At 39.5% G+C, this 26,727-nt stretch overlaps 1 protein-coding gene across 3 annotated transcripts in view; it reads left to right on the top strand.

The window, feature by feature from the left end:
- The window catches only part of LOC137643945 (uncharacterized), a 648,304-nt gene that overhangs the window by 521,886 nt on the left and 99,691 nt on the right, over nt 1-26,727 (top strand). For all 3 annotated transcript variants that reach the window (XM_068376721.1, XM_068376722.1, XM_068376720.1), the window contains exon 10: nt 4,282-4,424. In XM_068376721.1, coding sequence (XP_068232822.1) covers nt 4,282-4,424 — 143 coding nt within the window. The remainder of the gene's footprint in view (nt 1-4,281; nt 4,425-26,727) is intronic.

Raw genomic sequence — 26,727 nt, 5'->3', positions numbered from 1 at the left:
ATCAAAACACCGCACTAAAGCTTCAGGCAACATAAGTGTCATGCAAGTTAAATACATTAATCGTAAAAAATCTTTCACAGAGATGTTATCTCTAGTAACCCAAGTGGAATTACCTAAAATATCCTGATATTCATTAAGCCTATCAGCTATGAGAGCTGGTCTCTCAATAACATTAAGCCGATTCATAGTGGCTTGATTAAGTGTATTTCTTAACGTTAATACTACATCCAAGGCTTCTTCACCCCCATAGACCGCGCGTAACCTAAAATCATCCCAGGTAACTGCTTCTTGAAATGAAACACCTCTTAAATACGCACTCGCATCCCCCTTAGAAAAATCTATAAAACTTTTAGCTTCTTGTAATTGTACAAAAGGGTCTACGATTTGTTTGGTATTTAAATGGGCATCGACGGATGAAATCCATGACTCCACATTTTGAGGCAAGAACCCATTAACCCGACCCTGAAAAGGAAGGATTGCAGACCTGGCATTTACAAGCGTCACAATCGGGAGAGGATTAATCTGTCCTATGCCACTAGGTCCAGGGATGGGGCTCACAGGGGGCGTCATGACTGCTGTATTTCTTTTCCTATCTCTTCGACCCCTTGCAATTCTATCAAAATATCTATATGAATACAGACGTCCACTGCATAAACGCATAAGCACCCACTGATAAAGATTATAACAAAATTCCCCAAAACAATGCTACTAATCCCAAGACATTTCCCGAGAATTTCTGAAAGAAAACGGAATTAGCACAAAGAGAGAAAAATTCTAGATGAGAATTCGGAGTTGAACACAGTTTCCACAGTTTCCTTTAATGAAAGGAAAATAAAAGATTAGCAAACCACTCACCCCGGTAATAATCGACTAACGACTCGTGATAACTACACTTCACTGCCCAAACTGAAATGAATATGAAAATTGTACTTAGCTTTTATATGGTTCTGTGTGCTGTCGTCATATCCTCTCTCTCTCTCTTGATGTTTGGGTGAATGTGTCCGTCCGAGTTTCTCTCTCTTGATGTTTGGGTGAATGTTTCGGTCCAATTTCCGTTGAATGTAGTGCTTCCTGGATATGTTTTGTAAGCGTTGAACGTCAGTCCTTGGGTTTCCTAGGATGTTGATTGAAGATCCAGTTCATCAGTTTGTATGTATAACATTCATCAAATGTTTTAGACTTCGATGGACTATGATACTTAGTCAAAATTGTAGATTCATTGATGTTGATTTCTTGAAGATGTTTCTCTGGTTTTTACAGCTTTATTTTTGATTTCTTGAAGATCTTCCTCTAATTCTTAGAGTCTTATTATTAATTTCCTGAAGATCTTTCTCTGATTCTTAAAGTTTTAGTGCTGCCACCATTTATTAGTGTGCTACTGTTATTAACACACATTGAGTATGTGTTGTTTGAGATGTTGAGTCTTTAATTAAAGTCAATCATGGTAACTTTAAAATGGTTTATTCTCTAAAAACAACAGTGTTAAACATCTCCATCACAGGAGTATAGCTGGTTTGGTCGGATGACCAATTCAGGTGAAGTATAGATAAGAACTGCCTAAAATATCGATATCACAGATACCGTATGTTTAGTTGTCTCAGCATTTAAACACAATATGTAAACTTTACATTCGTCTAGGAAGGCACCTGCATCCGGTGACGACACAATCTTTCACACGGTATGCATTTGTGTTTATGCTTCAGAAAAATGTTACATTGCTGAGAGATGCAAAATACATCCTGTTATGATTTTATCTGACTACAGCAAATCTCACGCTAGCTTCTTCTTCCACAATGACATATTACGTCATGTGTATTAAACATGTAATAACTAACTATTACACATGTAACATGTAGGATAATTTCAGCCATCTTAGAAGTCATATCGAAAATTTCCATAGTAATTTTTATTATGCTTATGAACCTTCTCAGTTCTTCATTTGCTTATTCTCTCAGATCGATTTCCTGTAAATCTGAAAAAAATCCCATTTGCTTACCTTACAATAGATGCTATTAGTAGAATATTGAGAATGACAATCTACTGATATTGGCAAGAAGTGATGTTTGTTTCGTATTCATATTGTACAATTTATGTTTTTAATCTGTTTAAAAATGGCTTCGTAACATAACATTACCAGAAGAAAGCAATAGTTGTTTACATATTAATATGACCCAAGCAGACCTAACATAAGTAAATTATAACATAGACAATTATTTACAAGCAATTTACATACTCTTTTTGTCTCTTGTCATGGACACATTGGGATTTAAATATCTGTTGTGAGGATTGAGAAGACCTCATTGTACATGGTGAAATCTCTAGATACGACATATAAATATTTTTTACCCTCATATTATGAAAAAACATTCGGGGTACAAAACGAAATTTGCAGAAAATTTAAAAATGTGTGCGCCGCACAAGCGCGTCTCATCATACAGAAAACTCATGTTACAAAACCCACTCCCAAACGAATTAATTTCGTATCCTAAAGTATCACTTTATTACATCGTATTTCTATGGTTGCTGACCAAATTAAAACTTCCTAGCAGGAAAACCATAGAAGAATAGGCTACTAGATTATAATGGGCATGAGGACATTATGACCCAGCATATAACCCAGCACAGTAATTAATGAATCAAGTTTAGATAGTGATGTACTTCAAAAGCTCTTAACTTCCTTAGCTTCTTTCGTGACATATCAGAAGACCAGTGAGTCTTCACTTAAAGGTTGTAATTATGGACTTACCTGCCCTATTACTAACCCTAACTTGACTTCAAGCTAGGTCTAGAGATAATAGTGTTCCACTCAGTAAAGATTTTGATGGTGCTCAGTGTATTTCAGATTTGAGATCTTCTCATAGAGTTTTGAATTCTTTAAATACTTTAGACCCTTCTGCTGCAAAACCTTAGTCACACTATTTGACAACTAAATTGCAAGGTAGAAGACCAAGTTAGGAACCTTATTAGTAATATATCTACCACCTGTTGAAGTAAGCATTATAAAGACCAAGATAGGCAGCCAAAGCCTCGAACAGGGTATTGTAATTTAGACCATGAAACTAAAAATGAGTTTACCAGACCCTATTAGTCGATCAAAGATGGGAAGATATTATTGTAACATACTATGGAGTAGAAACTTCAGAAGTTAAAATATGCAGCAAATGTTTTTATGTTGAACAGACTGACATATTATAACTCTCTTTGTTGTTTACATATGAAAGATCTGTTTTAATGTTGTTACTATTCTAAAAAATTTAATATTAGTTTTTTATTTCTTTTCATACAGTTTATTCATTTCCTTATTTCCTTTCCTCACTGGGCTATTTTCCCTGTTGGAGCCCTTGGGCTTATAGCATCCTGCTTTTCCAACTAGGGTTGTAGCTTGGCTAATAATAATAATAATAATAATAATAATGATAACGATGATGATGATGATGATGATGATGATAAAAGTAAATCATGGGAAGATGTTTGTATTTTATTTTCTGTTAAAACGATTCATATGAAATAAGCAAAGGAGCTTTTAAGCCATTGGAAATGTGTGAATAGTAAGGAACCAGGAACTAGCATAGAAATGTTTCCTCTTCTAAATACAATGAAATGAGAAAAAAATACTTGAGTTTTCGGTATATATTATCCAATAAGGAGATAAGAACTGGGTAGAAAGTGAAGAAAAGTTGAAAGGAAAATTTGCGATGAAAAAATTGCAAATAAGCGTTCATACTTCTATCTGTCATAGTTACGAGTGAAACGTTATAAGCCTTTAGTTGCTTTGTTTGTCTCAACAGTTTTTATTTTAAGCCAAATAATAATGTTTGTGTAATACTCCTTTCAGTATATTTTAAAGTTAATTAGATTTTGGAAATATTTTAGATAGTTGGTGAACATTTAAGCAGTTTTTTTTTTAAAGTTAAGGCTATATTTAAGATTTTCCAATCTCTGCCCTTTTGATTTACTTCAAGGTTTATGAGCAGTTACTGATTGTTTTTTATTGAAGTATGTCATTTGTTATATTTTCTGTATGTATTATCATACGAAAAAATCTTTTGCTTACATATTTTGTTTTTAATTGGATTCAAATTTTTCATTAAAACATTCAATTTTGTTGGGACTCTTTGGTAACTAGTTTCCATCACTTTGATATTGTTTGCCTATCTTGGAATTTGCATAAGTTTTAAGGCTCATATAAACATCAGTGTTTAAGACGGACAAAACCGTGCTAATGAGAAATATGCTGTAAATTTAAGAAAAGAATTTTAGAGTTTGTCTGTTACTTTTCAGAGTGCCTTGTATCCAATGATATGGAGCTGAATAGCATAATCAGTATAAAAATGTATATACACGATATGTGCGACTATGAACAGTTGAATGCCCAGTACATCAAATATTTTACTGTGAATCCACCTGTTCGCTGTGTTGTTGAGGTAAGTTTACTAAGTTGGATTATGATATAACAGCAACTTATGGCAAACATAATATTTCCATTTGATATCCGGATGTGATTTATTTTTATATTTAACTTTAGTTTTATAGGCCTTAATTTTATTTTATTGCAATTAGAGCTGGAAGGAGGGTTTAAAAAGTCATTAATGTTTAGTACCATCCAGATTCCTCTCAATATCAAGCTATTGATGAAGCGTAAGAAACCATGCTGGTATAATAAGACTATTTAAATCTAATAACAGCGGGTATTTTTGGCCTGAGAGAAAATATCTAATTCATATTTAATTTAAAAGAATCTCATTGTCACATATATTGCGAAAGACTACAACAATGTCGCTATGAAAAATGGATACTGACATAGGAAAAATCTATTTTTGGGTGAGATAGCCATGTCGTGCGGATGGAAGTTCCTCATTGGCAGCTTCTACTTGGGATATTTATGCAAGTGATATACCAGAGAAATTTTACCTTAGAGGCATCAACGGAGTTCTATCCTCCGGAGTAAATATCCCGAGAGATATCGTGTATAAATCAGGGACATGTTAATAAAAAGCCATGGTTATCCTTCCCCGAATAGAGTTAATCTTCTCTCAAAGGATAAGGTGGAGGGTAGGATACGTGGGCAAGTGAGCCGTTACAACTTCCAATCTCAATGTGCTACAACTAACAGGTTTTCTGTTGAACCATTCCAGGAACTGTCATCGCATGACGCAAGGTCCCACGCTGAGAATTGGGAGGGGATGGAAAAGTGATGGGTAGGCCATCAGGACAACATGGCTATCTCACCCCAAAATAGATTTTTCCTATGTCAAAATCCGGTTTTTGGGCTCTATCTATGTCGTCCTGATGGAAGTGTACCAGAGGATTATCATTCTCAGTGTGGCCAGGAGAGTTTTAACCTTTTACACCCCATAGACATAATCATACTTCCCCTTAGCATTGGTAACTATGGTACCAAGCTATGTTGCAAGCGATATGTTTGTAAAAAGTAGGAGCAAAGGAAATCAATGTCACAGTCCCGCTCGTAGTGGAGATGATCTTTGTCTCCAGAAGATGAAAAGACCGAAGTCTATAAAAGGTGAGTTAAAAAATTGAGGTACACTACTTTTATTTTGTATAGGAGGTCCATTGAAAGGAAATGCAAAACGAAACAGCAGTCTTTTATTGTTTCCAAAGATGCATAAATCAATTGTAACATTATATGCAGTGGATATATACAGAAAACCGGAGTTTTCCGACCCCAAAAATTACGTAACAGAGTAATAAAATAGTAACACTCATGACATATAGGGAAAATATCACTTTTGATTCTTTACAATATTAAATAGTACATTGAAAAGAGGAACATGAGCACAGTGTAGACTGAGAAGTCCCAACTATAGCCTATAGGAGTCCATATACAACACTTAAGAATCTGGTTTAATCACAGTACCAGCAGCCACTAGAGTGTTTACTCTTTTCCAACTGTTGTAAGTAATGTTTTAAAGAACATTCTTTAAGATTTGCAACCCTTATAAACCTGTAAGCCTGCAAAGGACATAGATTGGAAAAAGTTTAATTAAGAGGCAACTTTCCTATGGTCATGACCTGATGGTATACTATCAGGGTCAGCCCTTCTGATGAAATAGGTGAGATTGGATCTTAGCTTTTTCAGAGAAAGATTACATCTTATCGTCTCCCCTTTAAAAAGTTGACCACCTTTAAAGGCCTGACTTTTTTACAGATAGGCCTTAAGGCACTCCAGGGGGAACAGAGAAGGGTCCTCCTGTAGTGGGACAATCTTTCAAGGCCTTTCGATGGAAGTTCGTTTTTCGCCAAGAATGCAGGATCAAGGTAAAGATTTACGTCCCCTGATTCTGAGAATTCAATGTGGCCATCATCCCTAAGGGCCACAATCTCACTGACTCTAGTACCAGAAGCCATAGTAAGCAAAATGATAGACTTTTGAGTAAGATGCCCCAGAGAAATAGAGGTGTTATCTATCGAGGAGGCCAAGTACAGGACTTTATCTAACGACCAAGAAATAGCCTTGGGAGGAGCATTAGGTTTCAGTTTAGCAGAAGCCTTCGGGATCTTATTGAACAGCTCGCTATTAAGATCAATATCAAAAGCATAAGCAATGGGTCTAGTTAGTGCTTACTTACATAAGGACATCAGGCAATAGTTGTAGAGGCCAAACCTTGATCATGCAATGAGATAAAGAAAGAAATACAGAAGTCCATAGAATTGGAAGAGGGCTGATGACTTTTCACAAATGCAACCCATTTGTTCAGGAAGACAAATATTGTCATTGACTGTAGGAATATCATGACTTTTTGAGCTGTCTGAAGACACTCTGACTTTGCTGCAGACCAGAATAGCCAGTTGTACAGGTACACCATCACCTGGAAGCCTTTGTTCTGTAATTGTTGGACGATAGCCTCGACTAGCTTCGTGAAAATCTATGGAGCTATATTGAGCCCTAAGTACACAGCTCTGAATATGTAGGCCTTTCTTGGCAGTCTGAAACTCAGGTAGTGGGAGAAGTGCCGATGTATCGGAAGATGTCAATAGGCATGTGTAAGATCTATGGAAATGTTGTAGGACCCTTGGAGTAGTAATGTACATATTTGCGAGATAGTCAGCATCTAGAATTTGTCGTTCAGAAAGAATTTGTCTAGTGGGGACAAGTCCAGGATAGTTCAAAGAGTGTTCGAATCTTTCTTGGGCATGCAGAATAGCTGCCCTTGAAAGTTCATTGGTTTTGTGCAATGGATGACTCCCTTCCAGAGAAGATCCTGTGCATAGTCCTTCAAAATTGGGGTTGTGGGCTGGAAGAACCTCTTGAACCTGGGAGGTTTCTGTCTCCATTTCAAACCTAGTCCATTTGAGACTATGCTGTGAGCCAAAGGATCGAACTCCCATCGATCTTTGAACAGGTGAAGTCGTCCATTTGAGACTATGCTGTGAGCCAAAGGATCGAACTCCCATCGATCTTTGAACAGGTGAAGTCGTCTTTCTACCGGTAGCTCCTCGTTGTTGGTGTAAAGGACCAGGGTCTTTAACCGCTTTGCCTCTATTTCCTCGGCCTCTAGATTGACTGCCCTTTCCAGACCTACCCTTGCTACTGGTGCCCTTCTTTTAAGCCCTGGCAGGGTGGAACGTAGTGGTGGCTCTCTCATACACCGGGTTGAAGGCTGGAGACTGTGATACATGCTGCTGGGAACCGTTTATACAGTCTGAGGGATGGCACAACTGAGGCTATCCTTGGGTTGAGGTCCTTCACAGTAGGTAAATTTCTGTTTAGAGGACATACCCCACTTATCTAAGTGGCTCTTATTTTCTTAAGCCTCTTTGTCCATGACTACCCTAACCAATTTGTCGGGGAAGAAATCATTCTCCCAGATATTGGAGTCGATCAGTTTTCTAGGTTCATGCCTGATCGTACAAGTGGCTAGAACGCATTCTCTACATGCTTTCCTGGCTAGGAAGAAAGCATTGAGATCATTATGAAATATGGTTAGGTGAATCTTTGCCAAGACAGTGAAGAAATCAGATTTGGAATAGATTTTAATAAGCATCTCTAGATAAAATTGGAAGGATGTAGATAAAATTGGAAGGATGAAGAGGCAGATAGTCTTTCTTTGGCTTCCAATTCTTCCCTCAATAGGGATTTGGGAAATCTAAGCAGTTTCTCATTAAACGGTTTCTCCGATGTCTTTATCTAGTTTTCCAACATTGAAGGTATGTTGGACATCCTGCCAAATGTCCAAATCAAAGGGAAGGGCTAGGGAGACAGCTTTGCACTCCTCTAGCACTGGGAATGGTCTACCCTCTACTACTGCTTTCTTTACAGCTTCTATACTTTTAGAGGCGAAAAGGAAGACAGTATCCTTGGGGGCTTCAAAACTGGCCTGCTTTCTGCCAAAAGCAGAAAGTTGGGTATTGGTGAATTCAGCCGTCTTCAACTCCTTAACCGAAAGAGACTAACCCTTGCCAGGGTCCAGGAGGAGTGTTTCCTTATGAATTGTATCATCTCTAATTGAGGCATCCGAGTTAAGCCTTAAGGATAACTATCGCTCAATGGGAAGAATTCAATGTCTGAGACTGGCTTGGAACCCAAACCCTCTCCGATGTTGAGGTACCCTTCACTTACGGCCATATACTCAGTATAACGCCAAGGGTTCTTAACTGCGCATCCTGGTAGGCTGGAAGCCGGGGGAGCCTTATTATTATTATTATTATTATTATTATTATTATTAAAAAAAAGCCAAGCTACAACCCTAGTTGGAAAAACAAGATGCTATAAGCCCAAGGGCTCCAACAGGTTAAAATAGCCCAGTGAGGAAAGGAAATAAGGAAATAGATAAGCTACAAGAGAAGTAATAAATAATCAAAATGAAATATTTTTAGAACAGTAGCAACATAAAATTAGATCTTTAATATATAAACTATAAAAGCTTAAGAAAACCAAGAGGAAGAGAAGTAATATATAACATCATGCCCAAGTGAACTCTAATCCAAGACAGTGGATGGCCATGGTACGGAGGCTATGTCACTACCCAAGACTAGAGAACAATGGTTTGATTTTGGAGTGTCCTTCTCCTAGAAGAGCTGCTTACCATAGCTACAGAGTCTCTTCTACCCTTACCAAGAGGAAAATAGCCACTGAACAATGACATTGCAGTAGTTAACCCCTTGTGCAACGAAAAATGTTTGGTATTCCCAGTATTGCCAGGTGTGTGGAAAGAATAGGCCAGACTATTCGGTGTATGCGTAGGCAAAGACAAAATGAGCCGTAACCAGAGAGAGGGATCCAATGTAGTACTGTCTAACCAGTCAATGGACCCGATAATTCTCTAGCAGGTGCCTTTTTTAAAGCTTCTATCCTCGATATGAGGTCCCCTTGAGAACATTCATGTTTGGTTGTTAGGTTTTCCATGAAAGCGTTCATGGACACCGTAAGTTCCGAGCTACTAGGAAACGAAAGTTTGTCTAACGTAGGAACAGGGGTGTAGGTGTAAGCTGGGCCTTGAGCACTAGAGATGGGGGAACAAACTACAGAGGCCCTGAGAACTGTTCTCACCCGATGTACATTCAAAGACTCTTCAGAGACTTCCGTGGTCGGCAGAATCCTCTCCCTCTCTGACAACCTAGAAGAAGTTGTCGATGTGTCGGTGCTCAGGCTCATGACTTGCATGGCATCCTGAACCTCATTATCCGCATGATCTGCTGGTACCGGCAGGAGTTGAACCGTCAGTAACTGGTGAGCAAACGCAGAGGTCAGCTCAGCCTTGGGAAAGAGGAGGTCCTTCAGTTCCATAGAAGGAAGATAAGGGGCACCTTGTTGAGAGCTCTTCTGGAAACCTCCTACCTTCATAATATCAGCGACCTGTATAGAAGAAAAAATTTAAATGAGAACACATTATTAAAAACCATATCTTCTTAAAATTAAGTAAACATATTTGTTTGTTGAAGAGAAAACCTTACCTAAATAAACCTACCACCTAAATATATCTAAATATGACAAATAATCAAGAAACAATCAAAACAGCTCAGAAATCAATGGAGATTTATGAAGCAAACTATTTGACAGTGTGGTCAGAATATGAAGGAAAGGTTCACGTCAAAGGGACATCAGAACCTCCTGAGTAGGTCGATTGGAACAACCTAAGAAGGCAAGTTCACTCACCATACTGCCTAGGCCATCAACAACTTCTCTCGAGGCGGCAGCAGCTGGGTTGAGGCGGCAACTGTTTCTAGTAGGCAAGATAAAGACTGACCTCTCAATACCCCAGGGATGTCGACAAAGTGGCAGAGGCATAGTAAAGCGACAGGGAGAGAGTGAACAATCCCATAGGAAAGGGTCCACTCCCAGGGGAAGTACAGGAATGAAAGGCAGCTAAAAAGGGAACCTGAGAAGACCTGATCATTATCATTAAATTATGAAAAGGGGGGGCTGTTTAGCCCATATGATACTGAGAGCCGTACAAGATGGCCAGGACGCTAAGAATTGAAAATTCAAAGGATGTCCTGACAACCAGGTGGGATTCGACCAATCAATTCCAGAAAACAATGTCCCCCAGATATGAGAGAGGATAGGAAAGAGCAGATGACTAGTCTAATGCTGCAGCTAAGGCGGGAGAGGGAAAGACCTATAGCCAATATACAGCCAGTGCTAGAACTCAGGCTGACAAGACTGGAAGCAGAGACAGAAGGTAACACTTCTGCCTAAATAGGCTAACCAGGCAAGGGAGTCGAGATTCCACAGCAGGAGGGACATAGCACAGGAAGGGAAGTTGCTGACACAGAACAGGCAACTGCCAAGGCAACAGAGGAGGAACCCAAAGGGTACCAACTCTACGCCTAAATAGGATGAGGCCATAGGAGAGATCTGTGTCGGCAAGCCTAGCCTGCCTAGCATGTGAGGGTAAACTCAAAAGCTAGGGTCAGATGATTAAACAAGAGGAATATAGTTCCCAGTACAGTCAGGTTATGGCCTAACCAGGAAGGGGAAGGGGCAGAGAAAACACCCAAGTTTGGTATCTAAGGCTGCAGATAGATTTAGTCCCGGGCAGGAGAAAATCTCGCCTACCTAAGGCCAAGAAAGATAGCCTACACATTTTCATGTCCAAGGATGGAGATGAAGCGTACTTCAGCTGCCATGGGACTAGACAGGGATGGGAACAAGGTCCACTGCAGTTAGGCCCACTAACAGGCACAAGGGTAAGGGAAAAAGGGGTGGTGATGGGAGACTCAGAAATTCGTGAGGCGGTATGACAGGAAGGCCCATCTGCGACATTAGAACAGGAGTAGTGTTCTAAGGGGTCTACAGTGATAGGGCACAGAGGACAAGTCCTCACAAACTAAGAGGGAAGCCTAAGAATGATTAAGGTGACACAAGGGGGTCTACATGACCGCGTTATAACATGGGGTAAAGCGTTCCAATGGGTAAACATAAGTATACACAGGAAATAAGTTCCCAAGACCTGTGCCACCTCACCACACATATAGGCTAAGTGGAAAGTGAAAACAGTCACCCTAGGCCAACTGAAAACACTATCCAACTCCCAGAGGGACCTTCAAGACAGCAGCTCCCCGCCTTGATAAGTTGACAGCATGGGGAGATAGACAGCCTCACCAAACCAGTAAGGTTAGGTGATAGAAGGGGATGGTATATAAGTGAAAATTTATGAGGCATGGCCACCGGGTAGAGTAGTGAAGCAGCCTAAGGGGTGGGATACCCTTAATTATACCACACTGTAAAAGAATAATGTAAAACATACTCCTGCAATAATAAGACTAAATAAATAAGCATTTCTTAGCGATTTGGTAACATGGTGTAATGGCGCCGAGCATGCCGGCTACAAGTAAATAAAAAAATAAATGTGGTAGAGACGCTAAATTCTCCAACACACAAAAAGGAGGGTACTCAACATAGACGATGGGGAAGAAGCTGAAGCATCCATGATTGGAAGTCGCTCAAATAGCTAAGAAAAACAGGAATAAACTCTCCAAGCGATCATCAAAGATGCTAAGAAAGGGGAAGGGTTCAACAGGAAACGTGTTAGTTGTAGCACATTGTGATCGTGAGTTGTAATGGCTCACTTGCCCACGTATCCTACCTCTACCTTATCCTTCGAGACAAGGTTAACTCTATTCGGGGAAGGATAATCATGGCTTGTTATTAACACATCCCTGATTTATACATGATATCTCTCAGGATATTCACTCCGGAGGATAGAACTCCGTTGGTACCTCTAAGGTAAAATTTCTCTGGTATATCACTCATAAAAATGTCCCAAGTAGAAACTGCCAATGAGGAACCAACCAAGGAAATTAAAGAATTCTGAATGGGCTCTGGTGTTATTTATAAAGGAGGAGTTTTCACTCTCCTCCAATGTTGATTGCATGGTGACAATAAAACTATGTTTGATTCTATTTAGTATGTATTCACTGGCTAACAATGCCTGGGCCAAAGGAATATCATGTTTCCATGGTATTTGAACTCTTTGAAAAGTTTATGGAACTCCATAGAATTATTAGACAGTAAAATTCATTACAGGTGAAATCAGATCGTTACTTTACTTCATTTGCAACCCTTATGTTTGTTCTCGAGCTCATTAGTTCAACAAATAAGAAACTCATGCTGGGTATTTCTTGTGTTGAGGGGTCACAGGAGCCCTTAAGGATCAAACTTTGTTATGGCAGGGAACTACCCTATGTGTTACAGGTTTCTGATTTCTCATAATTTTGAAAATTGGCCAACCCAAAGGCTATTTGTCGGCAAAAATAAAGAAGTGGTTCGATAGCTTGGAAGTCTCATGAAATTTTCTGGGTTAAAAGTAATGTGTGACTGTGCTGTAATAGTACTCATAATGGTGACATTAGACAATACTTTTATCCATAGACAAGTAGGATAATGGCACTTTAATTACAACACTATACAGTATTTACTCCCTCCACAGTCCTCCATTTACATTTCTAAAACAAAGATCTTGCCCTAAAACAAGATTCTACTACATCTCTTAGCTATCAAAATTCTTGCATGCATTGCCACGATGAGATTGTAAGTAAAATCAGCAACGTGGGTCAGACTTCATTTTGGGGCATATTGATTGATATGGCCATATGAAGGGTTTAAGGACGAAGGGTTTGCATGGCTTACAGGATTCAAAAAGCATTCATGATACCATCATAAGCACATTCAAAGGATTAGTCATAACTATTCAAGTGTTTGGCACACCCTTTTGACTGTATCCTGAATTTGTTGCATAGAGAGGTTGCCTATATAAAGTTTATTTTAGAAGGAACTAGAGTTTCTTTAAAAGGGAACCCATGACGACACTTTTCTAAATGCCATCCTGTACTAGTGTGTTAGATATTTCCTGTGATAGTAGAATGAGTTGAGTTGGATAAAGTTGTACCTATTGGGTGGTAAGTTGTGTTGTCACTGAAGGCGTGACTTTATTCCACCAGCCTCTACAAATCTTTCTTGCAGCAGATTGATTGCAACATTGTCATTATTCTCAGGGATATTGAAGCGGTCGGTCATATCTAGTGCGTGGCATTTCAAACAGCGAAACATTTACATAAATTTTGGTACCCTCGCAGGAGTGAAATCCGGTGAGGCCAAATAATGACATGTGTACTTGTTAACATAGAAATAATAAAATCTAAACAAAGCTGATACTAAGTAAATGAGAAATTATTAGCAATATTTTAATAATATTAGGCAACAAAATCAAATTAATAATCATAGGTAGAATCATTATGTGCATCCTTCTCCTCCTTCTCCTCCTTCTCCTTCATATCATCATCATCATCTTGATTATGATGTTGATAATCTTGGTCTTCCTCTTGGACACCCTCGTCCTCATCCTGATCATATTGATCATCCTAATCATCATCATCATCATCATCATCATCATCATTTTGTTCATAATCATGATCATCTTGATGACGGTCATCGTCGTTATATTAATTATTGTCGCGGAATGCTAAAGCAAACCCCACACCCTTGAATCTAATTTACTGACAAATAGTCTCTGCAACACAAACTTTTCCTATCCTAATCTTGATCGAACCATACTTAGCCCAGGGGCCCCAACAGAGAAAATAGCCCAGTGAGGAAAGGAAACAAGGAAATATTAAATATTTTAAAGAATAGTAACAACATTAAAATAAATATTTCTTATATAAACTATAAAAACTTTAACAAAAGAAGAGGAAGAGAAATTAGATAGAATAGTGTGCCCGAGTGTACCCTCAAGCAAGAGAACTCTAACCCAAGACAGTGGAAGACCATGGTACAGAGGCTATGGCACTACCCAAGACTAGAGAACAATGATATGATTCTGGAGTGTCCTTCTCCTAGGAGAGCTGCTTACCATAGCTAAAGAGTCTCCTCTATCCTAATCAAGAGGAAAGTAGCCACTGAACAATTACTGTGCAGTAGTTAACCCCTTGGGTGAAGAAGAATAGTTTGGCAATCTCAGTGTTGTCAGGTGTATGAGGACAGAGGAGAATCTGTAAAGAATAGGCCAGACTATTCGGTGTCTGTGTAGGCAAAAGGAAAGAACTGTAACCAGAGAGAAGGATCCAATGTAGTACTGTGTGGCCAGTCAAAGGATCCCATAACTCTTTAGCAGTAGTATCTCAACGGGCGGCTGGTGCCATGGCCAACCTACTACCTATATATATATATATATATATATATATATATATATATATATATATATATATATATATATATATATATGTATATTTATATATATATATATATATATATATATATATATATATATATATATATATATATATATATATATTTTGGGATCGAGCCATGTTGTCCTGATGGAAGTTCCTGAAAATGCAGCTTTCTACTTGGGATATTTCTGCGAGTAATATACCAGAGAATTTGACCTGTAGAGGTATCACAAGGTTCTATCCCTTGGGGCGAATATCCTGAGAGATATAGTGTATGAAACAGGGACGTGTATAAAACAAGTCACGGCTATCCTTCTCCGAACAGAGTTAACCTTGGCTCAAAAGATATGGGATAGGATTGGATACGTGGGCGAGACATGCGATACAACTCCTACCCTGGTGTGTTGAAAACATGTCTGCTGGTTTGCCAATATTTTCTAGCTGCGCCATCTTGATAGATTGCTTTGGGAGTTTTCTGCTTGTTTTCGAGTTTTTTGGACTTTTTTCCTCATCCTTTTGTGGTGGAGAATTTCGCATCTCACCCCTTGTGTTTTTGCGCTATGCGTCCGTTTATGGTTCGCAGCTGCATGCCGGAGCCAGTGGCTCATGTCTCCAAATTGCTTAGAATTGTATATTAATTCTTATATATATATATATATATATATATATATATATATATATATATATATATATATATATATATATATATATATATCTTTTACAACTGTGGCATGATTATATGTTAGACTTTTGCCCTTTTTTGCATGCTTGTCTTGCATGTCTTGTCTTAGGCTAACCCTTACACTTAGCCTTTGGCCAAGACTTACTAATTTTTTACATATGCACCCTCACCCTCTACCATGTAACAGCAAGGTTCTCGTGAGGCCGCTACCCCTCCCTTACTATTTATACGTCATAATGGGGAACTGCAGCTTTGAAGGTACCCTCTGGCAGCAGTGGATGCTATTTTACAGTCGCCTTTGGGTGACAGTATTTCACTTATATACTTAGCCTAAGTGTCTGGCTAGTCGGCACTGGTTGAAGGGACTTATTTCCTGTGTCTACACTCTGTTGATCTCTTAGAACGAAACCAACCTTGTTCTAATAGTGACAGGTAGACCTGCCATACCCATTTGCTAGGTTTCCTTTCTTAGTTTTTGGTATGCTGGCAGCCGGATGTAAGGATTTTCGTTCTCTGTGCCTATATACTGTAGATCCCTTGGAACGACATGTGATGGTTCTAATACTACAGTTAGGTCTTCCTGTCCTGCCGCTTTACCATTTTCCAAGTCTCCCTTCTTTCCCCTTCCCTTCACCTTACCTGGGTAGCCTTGACCTGCTTGCAGTCCAGGTTTCCCTGGCATCTGAGGAATCCTCAGTTGCTATATAGATGGATAGGATAGCTTGTTGGTCATCTAGTCTGGCTCTGGGTAGGAGAGTGATTGATCCTACCCTGGATTAATTCTCTCTGCCACCTTAGAGACCACCATTGGGTGGTCTAGCTGTCCCTTTCCCCTTCCTAGTTAGACCACAAATTTTTCACTGTCTGTGGAACTACAATTCCTATATCTAGTTTGCATTCCCTAGCATATGAGCATTCCTTATAAGGAAGACTAGCCGACTCAGTGTATCTTTTTTTTTTTCTTTTTTTGGGGGCCTAACCCGTCTAGACAATGAAACTAGAAACCCTTGGGGGTTCTCCTTTGCCTCCTTAACAGTTGCCTGGTCTCTGACTGCAGCTCTTTATTCTGGGCTATGTATTTCTTCCTGTGGAATCTTGACTCCTTTGCATAGTCAGAAGTTCCCTGGCTGAAGTACTTATCATTTGGCTATACTTCCACTCCTGTTGGCTTGAGTTCCTCTAGCCTTGGATGTGAGTAAGTTAGAAGAGAGCCTTCCCCCTTGCCGCCTTAGCTGCAGCCTTAGTCTAATCATCTGCGTCTTTTCCCTTCCTCCATATCTGAGGAACATTCTCCTCTGAAGTTGGTCGATTGGATACCTTCTAGTTTTCAGGATTTCCCTTGAATTGACAAATTCATGGTATCCTGGCCTTGTTATACGGCTCTCATTATTTTAAAGGGCTAATCCCCTTTTTCCTGATTTAATGTTAACAACTAGGTTTTTTGGCAGATTCATTTATCTACTGCCTTCTATTAGCCTGTACCTTTCCCTCTTATCTTTAGTCAGTTTCCATATAGGATCATGCACTTTTTTGCTGACTTGACAATGCCACTGCCGTGTTGTGTCGACATCGCTATGGGTAATGAAAGGTCAGTCTAGAGAGCCATGGTTGCTTGGAATAGCTGCGTCTTTAGACACAGCTGCTGCCGCCTCAGGTGCAGCCACTGCCGGCTTAGTTAGGATGGCATGTGAATTACCACTTAGGATTGTTCAATAGACCGACTTTAGGGGAAATGGTGTTTTGTTGACGTGAACCTTTCTCCTTATTCTACCACACTGTAAGAGTTCTTATGGAATTCTGAGCCATTTGGCATGAGCTTCCTCTGTAGTGTAGCTTTAACCGTAGCTATTGTAAGTAGATTTTTTCAATTTAGTTATAATTTTGAAAATTTTCTTTTGAAAATATTTTCCTGTATAACATAAGGTATGTGAAATTTTCCTATCTTTACAGATTGCTGAAGACAAGGAGTGTGCTACGGTAACCTGCCCCAAGCAGGTCAAGTTGCCTTTTGGCCGCAAGACTTGCCGGAAGCATGCTGATTGCCATGTTTCTAAAGGTTCTTTAGCCATCCTGGAACCTATCAACTTCAGCATGTGCAAGGACCTAATTAACATGGGTTTCCACGCTACCAACGTCTCTCAGGCCGAGAAAGCGTGGCATCAGAAGACCATTAGGCATTGAGGGAAAGGCTTCCTGAAGGGTTCTCAACAAGGTGCCCTTTACCTTACTTGAATGGAACTTAAGGACCTCCTCTTCCCCAAGGCCATTGTGACTGCTGTTTTCAGTCACCAGATACCGACGGTCCAACTCCCACCAGTACAACTAGTTCAGGCAGATGATGAAGTTTGGGATGCTCTTCAGGTGATGAGATTGGATGCCGACAACATGTCGATTACCTTTTCCGTGACGTCAGAGAGAGAGAGAGAGATGATCCTGCTGACTTCGAAAGCCTCTGATGAGTTCCTAGATGTCCATCATTTAAGTACAGCTCCTAGTACTTCTTTGGCTCAATCTCCCATCCCTGTATCTGCCGCCCCTGCCTCTACCTCTACTCCTGTTCCTACTCCAAATACACCTTTTTTCCGTGGTCACTTGAAGTTTATGGCATCCATGAAGGCATTCATGGAAAATATTTATGCCGAACATAAAAGAGCTCAAGCGTCCTTAGAGATGAAGATAGAGGCTTTTCAGCAGGCACCTAAGTCCAAGGCTCCATCAGCGTCGAGTCTTCCAGATTGCTCCGAGAAGAATCCTTGGCTTTATGTAGAGCATATGGCTTTGAGTGATAGGTACCTCCACATTGGTGAAGGCATGGGATTTAAGCCTGTCTCTGATTTACAATTCTACCCCTCGATTGATAGTTATCCTTACTGTTACGTAAGGCTGAACTCTTAAGAGTCCTTGAGGGATGATACAATCCCCAAGGAAACTATCATCCTGGACCACAGGAAGGCTCGAACCTTGTTGGTAAGGGAGCTACAGTAAAGACAGCCGAGTTTACCAATATTCATCCTTCAGCCTTTGGCAGAAAACAGGCCACCTTTATTGCTCCTAAAGATACTACCTTTACTTCGCCTCAAAAAGTTTAGAGGCTGTGAAGAAGGCAGTAATTGAAGGTAGACCACTGCCAGTGCTAGAAGAGTGTAAACCTGTTTCTCTAGCCATTCCTTATGACTCAGACAGTTGGGAAGATGTCCAACAAACCTGTACAGCCGAGAAACTGGATAGGGACATTGGAGGCAAACAGTTTAATGAAAGGTTGCCTAGAATTCTCGAATTGTTGTTGAAGGCAGAATTAGAGGCCAAAGAGAGGCTATCTGCTTCTTTGCCCCACCAGTCCTATTTAGAAATGCTGATTGGGAACTACTTGAAATCAGACCTCTTCCCAGTCTTGGCAAAGACTCATCCGGCTACCTTCCACTGGGATCTGCATGCTTTCTTTTTAGCCAGAAGAGCCTGCAGAGAGCACATTCTAGCCGCAGCAACTATTATTCTTGAGCCTAAAAGGTTGATTGACTCAAACAGCTAGGGGAAAGATATTTTCCCTCAGAAGGTGGTCAAGGAGGTAATGGACAGTGCAGCTCAGGAGAATAGGAGCCTTATGTCAAAATCCCTTATATATATATATATATATATATATATATATATATATATATATATATATATATATATATATATGTACATATATAAATATATATATATATATATATATATATATATATTATATATATATGTACATATATAAATATATATATATATATATATATATATATATATATATATACAGTGTATATATATACACACATATATATGTATATATATGTATGTATATATATATATGTATATATATATGTGTATATATATGTATATATATATATATATATATATATATATATATATATATATATATATATATATATATATATATATATATATATATATATATACCAACGTGGCTTTGATGGGTCGCTCACCATCAGGGCAAGAGCCTACTTAACCTTGTCGAGGTGCGATGGCTTGTTCCGACTAGTATATCTGCCTGGGGAGAGAGTGGAGCTCCCTGTAACCAATTGGGGGCCATTGGTAACTAGGAGGTACTAACTTGTAGGTTCGAATCCTGCTTTGAAGGTTGGATTGGAGTTCACACCCCCTATCTGTAAAACTACCACTCGGGACTGAAACTTTGACTGTGAATAACCGGACGGCCTTTAATGTTGACGACACTGGAACCCCACAAAGGATTACGGATTGGAAAAGACCACTAAGAATTGCCACATGGAATGTAAGAACGCTCTACAAAACGGGAGCTGCTAAAGTATTAGAACAGGAATTGGCCAATTATAAAATTGACATAGCAGCCTTACAAGAAATCCGATGGACAGGAATAGGAAAGCTGGAGCAGGAGAAGGCAGTTATACTTTACAGTGGAAGAGATGATGGCAACCACGTAGAAGGAGCAGTTTTCTACCTGAGTAAAAGAGCATATGGAGCACTTATGGAATTCACCCCAGTATCCAGCAGAATAGCAAAAATTAGACTAAATGCAAAGTGGTTTAACATAACGATTCTATGCTTACATGCACACACAGAGATAACAGATGATGATGAAAAAGATGAATGGTATGATCATGTACAATCTGAAATAGACAAAATACCATGACATGATATATTGTTAATTTTGGGTGATATGAATGCAAAAATTGGTAGAGGTAAATGCTTCCCAAGGCTCTATCGGCCTCCATAATCTTCATCAAGAAAGCAATGAAAATGGGATTAGATTGGCAACATTTGCACTTCAAAACTCTATGGTCATCGGAGGTACTAATTTTCCCCATAAGGACTCCCATTAAGGAACTTGGATTTCACCTGATGGTAACACTATAAATCAAATTGACCATATAATGATTAAAAAGAAATTTAGATCAGCTCTGTTTGATACTAGGGCTTTCAGAGGTGCAGATTGTGACTCTGACCATATGTTAGTGGTTGGAAAGCTCAGAGTTAAATTAAAAAGTAAAAGATTGGTAACAATAAAAACCATCAAACCAAATATAGAAAAACTAAAAGAGACAGATGTATAAATATAAATATACAAAATAGATTTGGACTACTGGAAGAAGAGGAAATAACATCGGACTGGGAGACAATAAAGTCAGTAGTGACTGAAGCTGCTATGGAATCTCTAGGACCATGTATCAATGCACGTAGAAGGAATAATTGGTTTGACGAAGAGTGTAGAAGTGCTGCTGAAAGAAGAAAACGCTGTAGGATGAAATGGATAGAAGACAGGGCTAACATTGATAAGAGAGAAGATTTAAGAGTGTCTAGAAATTTAGCAACAAGCACAAACAGAAGAAAGAAAAGAGAGAAGGTAGGAGAGGAACTGAGAGAAATTGAAGAGAATAGAGTGCATGGAAAAATGAGAAAGCAATTTCTGGGAATTAATATGATGAGAAATGGATTCCAGCCAAGAATGAGCTTAATCAGAAATAAAGAAGGTAACATAATTATTGGAAAAGAAGAAATACAAAGGAGGTGGATAGAACACTTTAAAGAGCTTTTCAATCGGCCACCATCTCATAACCCAGTGGATGAAAGGGAGATAGAGGGAAATATCGATGATGTGGAGGCACCAACCCGAGAGGAAATTACAGATGCTATAAGAAAACTTAAAAATAATAAAGCAGCAGGGATTGATAATATACCTGCAGAAGTAATAAAGTATGGGGGCCAGGCTCTTCATAATAAGATTATTAACTTAATGTATAGCATATGGGAGAATGAAGTAATGCCATCACACTGGGAGGAAGGGATTCTGGCAGTACTACATAAAAAAGATCGCAGTATATGTGGAAGCTACAGAGGCATTTGCATACTTCCAGTTTGTTACAAAATCCTTGCAAATATTTTGTACAAACGATTACGAGTTTATTGTGAAGATATAATTGGTGACTATCAGGCAGGTTTTAGACCAAACCGAGCTACAGCTGACCAAATTTTCACCATAAGGCAAGCTCTAGAGAAATATTTAACATCCATGGAGGACTAAAGCAGGGATGTTCTTTATCAACACTTTTATCTAACATAGTACTGGAATGGATAATGCGAAATACACCTCCTAACAGATTACCCATCCAGCTGGATAATACCATTATAGACAGACTTGGATATGGCGATGACGTGGACCTTTGTGGAGAACATCTACCTAGCATCGAAGAAACATACGTACAGTTTAAAAACAATGCAGAATGTACAGGCATGAAACTAAACAATGAAAAACTAAGATAATGGAGGTTTCAAGAACACCAAATCTAGTTGGAGATATGGATTTTGGAGGATCACAACTGGAACCAGTATCCACATTTAAATATCTTGGCTCCACCATACAGTAACATCACACAACATGATCCAGGAAGAAGTTATACTAAGGATTGCTGCAGGGACACGATGTTCATTGGCACTTGATAACACCTTAAAATCCAGAATTTTATCTAGGCCCACAAAAACACAAATATATACTGCCATTATCCGTCCAGTGGTCCTATACGGGTGTAAAACATGGGCACTCACTAGGCAGTTGGAAAATAAACGAAGTTTTTCAACGCAGTATCTTGAGGCGGATCTGGGGACCTGTTTGGGATGACGAAGCTGGAGAGTGCCACGAATGTTTAGTAGGAATGCTTTTGGATTGCGTCGGATCACAAGGAAAGGGCCTGTGTAAGGGGGCTTTAGCGGTGGCTTGCTAGTGTCGTTGTGTAGGAAGACGTGCATTGCAGAGTGCAAGTTGTGTCAGTATGTGATGCTTCGCTTGGGGCTTGTAAGTCTGGCGGCAGGTAGTAAATATATAGCACATGTTTATCTGAAGTGACATATACCGGTAATGTCACAAGGTCTCTGTGGTCATTAGACCAAAGGAATATTGTCTAGAAGTCGAAGGCACTACAAAAGGGAAAAATCCACGATACATTAATTCTCTGGTACACTTCCATCAGGATGACATGGCCTGAGCCCAAAAAACGGATTTTGTGCGAAGCGAAAAATCTATTTTTGGGTGAGATAGCCATGTCGTCCTCATGGACCCGCCCTTTTTCTCTATTTCAGGCCCTGACAGGCCCCCTCCCAAGCTTATTGTATCATGGAGGCTGGCCTCGACGCCGGAAGGAATGGAGAAGGCGCGCGTTTATGACGTCAGCCAAGATGGCGGCCAACATGGCGTCGTTCATGACGTCATCCGAGTACCATAACAGTAACGGAGGAGGAGAACTTTGTATCGGCTCCTCCCATAACTTGCCACCAACTTCCCTCTTGAAGCGTAAACGCTATGTGGGGTGCAGATAGCTATGTGGCGTGTCAAGCATATGTCCCCTGTTATTATACGATATCCTAAAGGGAAACCTTATGGGTACTCGCGCCAGAAGTTAGAATTCTGTGAAACCTTTAGTTTAATTCTCTGGGAATATCTACTGTAGTTATATATACCCTTAGGAAGCTACTGAAGGAACCTTCCATCAGGACGACATGGCTTTCTCACCCAAAAATAGATTTTTCGCTTCGCTCAAAATCCGTTTATCCGTTTTTTGCACACGGCCGAAAGGTGGATTTGAAGACCACCACTCTGTGGACATGGGCAGTCAGAAAGAGGATTATGAGTTCAACTAATCAATAGCCATTTTCCCTTACGTAATTTATCAATTTACTTAAAGTAGAATTTCTCGTTCATTTCTGGATCACACTTTTGGGCTGCATGCATGGAACTTAATGTAATTTTATGTGTCTTTCTTATTTTATTCACTTCATTTGAGTCTCAGGTCAGTGAACACGTGTCTGATCTCACTATGCACTTTAGTTTAGTGGAAGGTTATTTATAAAAAGTCTTTGGTCTATTGATTTTGGAATTTTTATCTTGTGTATTTATTTTAATTGCTACTTTCATAGAGTAATTAATAAAAAAAATACAACACAAATTATTGTTGTAATTTTTTTCATTGATATTTCTCCATATATTAATTTTGAGTGACGTGATGTGAATACGCCGTGTAATTTGTCTTGCTTTTCATCATAGATGTAAATATTTGTGATAAAGTAATTAGATTAGATAATGCCCACTTGTATCTTTTCTCCATTCATTTGAGTAATTATGTGCTAACAATGTGTAAAAGATAGTTATGGATTCGTGAGAGGTCCTGGTAAGTAGAGTTGAAAGTTTTGATTATCTCAGAGGTATCATTGAAGATAGTAAGTCAAATTATGAGTAACATAGTTAAGTGATATTATTGAGTATACACTTTTATTCTTGTACTTCGAAGATGAAGATCCTTATTTTTAATTAGTTACATCACTGCTCCTCTTCCCACCTTCGGCGAAATTGTCCGTTAAAGTAATTTCCTGTCCAGCATCTCACTAGTGTCGCTATGACGTATTCAAATTAGTCTAATCACGAGAAGGCTTTAGTAATGACAAATCTAAAGTAGAGTCTTAAAATATTTTTTGTGAAATTTCTGGGCAGATGAAGAAGCTTGCCTCGAGTGAAGTTTCGCGAACTGTATCACCAAATGTTTGTCCTGTTGTGTGCTAGAGCGTTGGTTCTCCTATCGCTCAGAGTAGATCTTTGTTGCATATTGTAGGGAGGCATTCCCGGAACACAGTTTCCCACTTAAAGGTTTAAAGGCCACTCATGAATGGCAGAGGGAATGGACAGTGATATTGCCCTATCAAGCAGAACATTGCCCTAGAGACTGATCATATATACTGTACATATGATCAGCGCCAAAGCCCCCTTTCCACCCAAGCTAAGACCAAGAAGGGCCAGGTAATGGCTGCTAATGTCTCAGCAGATAGACCTATAGGCTCCTGCAAACCCCCCATCCTTAGCTCACAAGGATGGTGAGATTGCAGTGACCAGAGGAACTAACGAATTTGACCGGGACTCGTACCCCCCATCTGGCGAACCCCACATCTGGGTATCACCATTCAGGGACGTTACCACATCGGACACCTGGCAATCACCAACAGATGATATATAGTAATTTGGATATAGCTTTAAACTTAAAAATGGGACCTTTCCATAAATCGAGGCAGCTTCCAAGAGAATAATAGCTTTTAGTTGCTAACTGGAAATTATGATGATGCTGGATGGTAGTTACAAAACATAATTCTCAATTTGAAATCAAAGAGGTAGTCCATAACAATTAGAAGAAACAATTAGAAAATTTACTAATGTATAATGAAAAACATTTAGTTTTGTCAACCATTCCACCTGAAAGATATGATCAGGAAAGGAGTCGTTTTGGTAGAACTAGTACTGCTCTATGCTCAAATAAAATTTTGGGATGTTCTAGTTGGCTTTAGTTATATATAAAAAAAAGGACTACGGACTAATGTATGAATGACTTTTATATCAAAATACAAAGGTATGTGTTCGAATCCTGTCCATGATAAATGCACCATATATATAATTCCCCTTTTGATTTGTTATAAAATATTCCCAAGGTAGACGGGATTTTTTTATTAAGAATTATTTATTGTTAAATATTTTAGAGTATGAAAGAGAGAGAGAGGGAGAGATGCATGTGAGCATATATAGATGATGGTTATATGGGCCTTTTATGGGATAGAGCAAATGTGAATTTGGTTACCCATATCTTTAATGTATTCTACATTCACGTATTTTACTCTCTTTAGCCTAATATGAGGTAATCTACAATCAGTATTCTTTGTTTTCTTTTATTATTTACACCTATGAGATTTTTATAAACTAAATATCAATGGATGCCGACTTGTCCAGTACTTGATAGAGTGGTCGCCTGACATCACGTCTCTACCACCGTATGGTCTGATACCTCCACAGCCAGCAAAGCATGCCCTCATACAATCTCAATCGGGTCAAGATATGACATATTAAGCTGAATTGTCGGTTACTTCTTAAGCAGGTTCCTACATCGTGCAATCCCGCCGAGGAGTAGCTGCCATGGAAGACCATGGCTCATCGTGCTTTTGTCTTACCTAGACCAAAGCCGGCTCCCAACTGAATGGGAGATTAAGGCCTGTCTCAGCAGGCTTTTGTCATCACAAACTCAAAGGTTCGCTTATTACGACTTTTTTGACAGGATAGTTTGAAGGTTTGCAGCTCTACTGCGCCTGACAAATCGATGGACCGAGCATAAAACGTCCCATTTAGCCTACAAATTTTTGTGCTGACCTCATACTGCTATCATTCATGCCTCACAGGCTGGCAGTTACCCCCACACTTTACAACGTTTGCGAGGGAAACCCACCTTGTTGATGTCAGATGAATGCGCCTTCATTGGACAAGGGAATCCCCACATTGACCCTAGCGGTATCCTGACAGGCTAAGCGATATGACAGTTTACAGCCTGATTTAGGATGCCCCATTATTACATTGTGTCTAATAATGCCGCAACCTTTCAAGCGGGTCAAACCCTCCTTGCGGACGTCATAAAGCATTCAGTTATTGAGGGGTTCAAATGAGCCCATAAGCGAAATGTGTTGTAAGTTATTGGCCTCTAATTTACCTGGATGGAGACGACCGCTCTGATACTCTCTTGACCCCGAGCTTTACAGTCAAACCTTCTCATTAGCATCACAAGTCCAACTAATGGTCTTAACTGATCCTGCATTTTGAAAAGACGCCCTCAAAAACGACTGTCAGCAAGTATCCAACATGCTGCAAGCCTTCCTGAAAAGGTGGAAGTATGACTACATCAGTTCCCTTTGGGAACGACACTTCTAGACCACCCGCTTACACCCGACCATCCTCATGGTCAGAGACTTATGCGTGCTGATTCTGAACGAAGTCAGTCGAAAGGAGTATCCTTTGACATGTATATTTGAGGGATACACAGGTCGAGACGGACACATTAGAATTGTCAACGTCTGCTCCGCAAATGGAGAGTATGTGTGTCCAATCAGCAGACTCATACCCTGGGAGGATGACGTGGATCACTAACAACTCGCTGAACCAAGGGAGGAGGAACCTCCTAGTTCCCTCCTCTCGAACATCTGAACCCTCCTTCAGTAGACCAACAGGCCGATCGAGACGATTACATGACGAACGATGTACCGTCTCCTCCGCCAACCACAGTGACACCCTTCACAGGCAACCAACTTGGATATCTGCAAAATGTGCTTGAACCCTGTTCCAGGAGGTCTTGTAAAGCATTGTCACCAACCTTTACCCTCTATATTCACCTGAGCACTTCTGTGAAACATTGCTCTTCTTTTCTTTTTTCTTCTGTTAATTGACCTTTTCTCTGCGCTATAGCTTTTTGACAAAATGTCATAGCCCCCAAAAGCATTGCTCAAGATATTTTTGGTTTATTCTATTCTCCCTTTTTTGCAGCTGTAGTCACGTTTCCCCTGTATAGTCACTGTTAACTCTCGTTCAACTTCATTCT

Source organism: Palaemon carinicauda, chromosome 7 (assembly GCF_036898095.1).
Source record: "Palaemon carinicauda isolate YSFRI2023 chromosome 7, ASM3689809v2, whole genome shotgun sequence".
Lineage (NCBI taxonomy): Eukaryota > Metazoa > Arthropoda > Malacostraca > Decapoda > Palaemonidae > Palaemon > Palaemon carinicauda.
The sequence above is the reverse complement of the archived record's forward strand: the minus strand, read 5'-3'. Positions and strand labels throughout refer to the sequence as shown.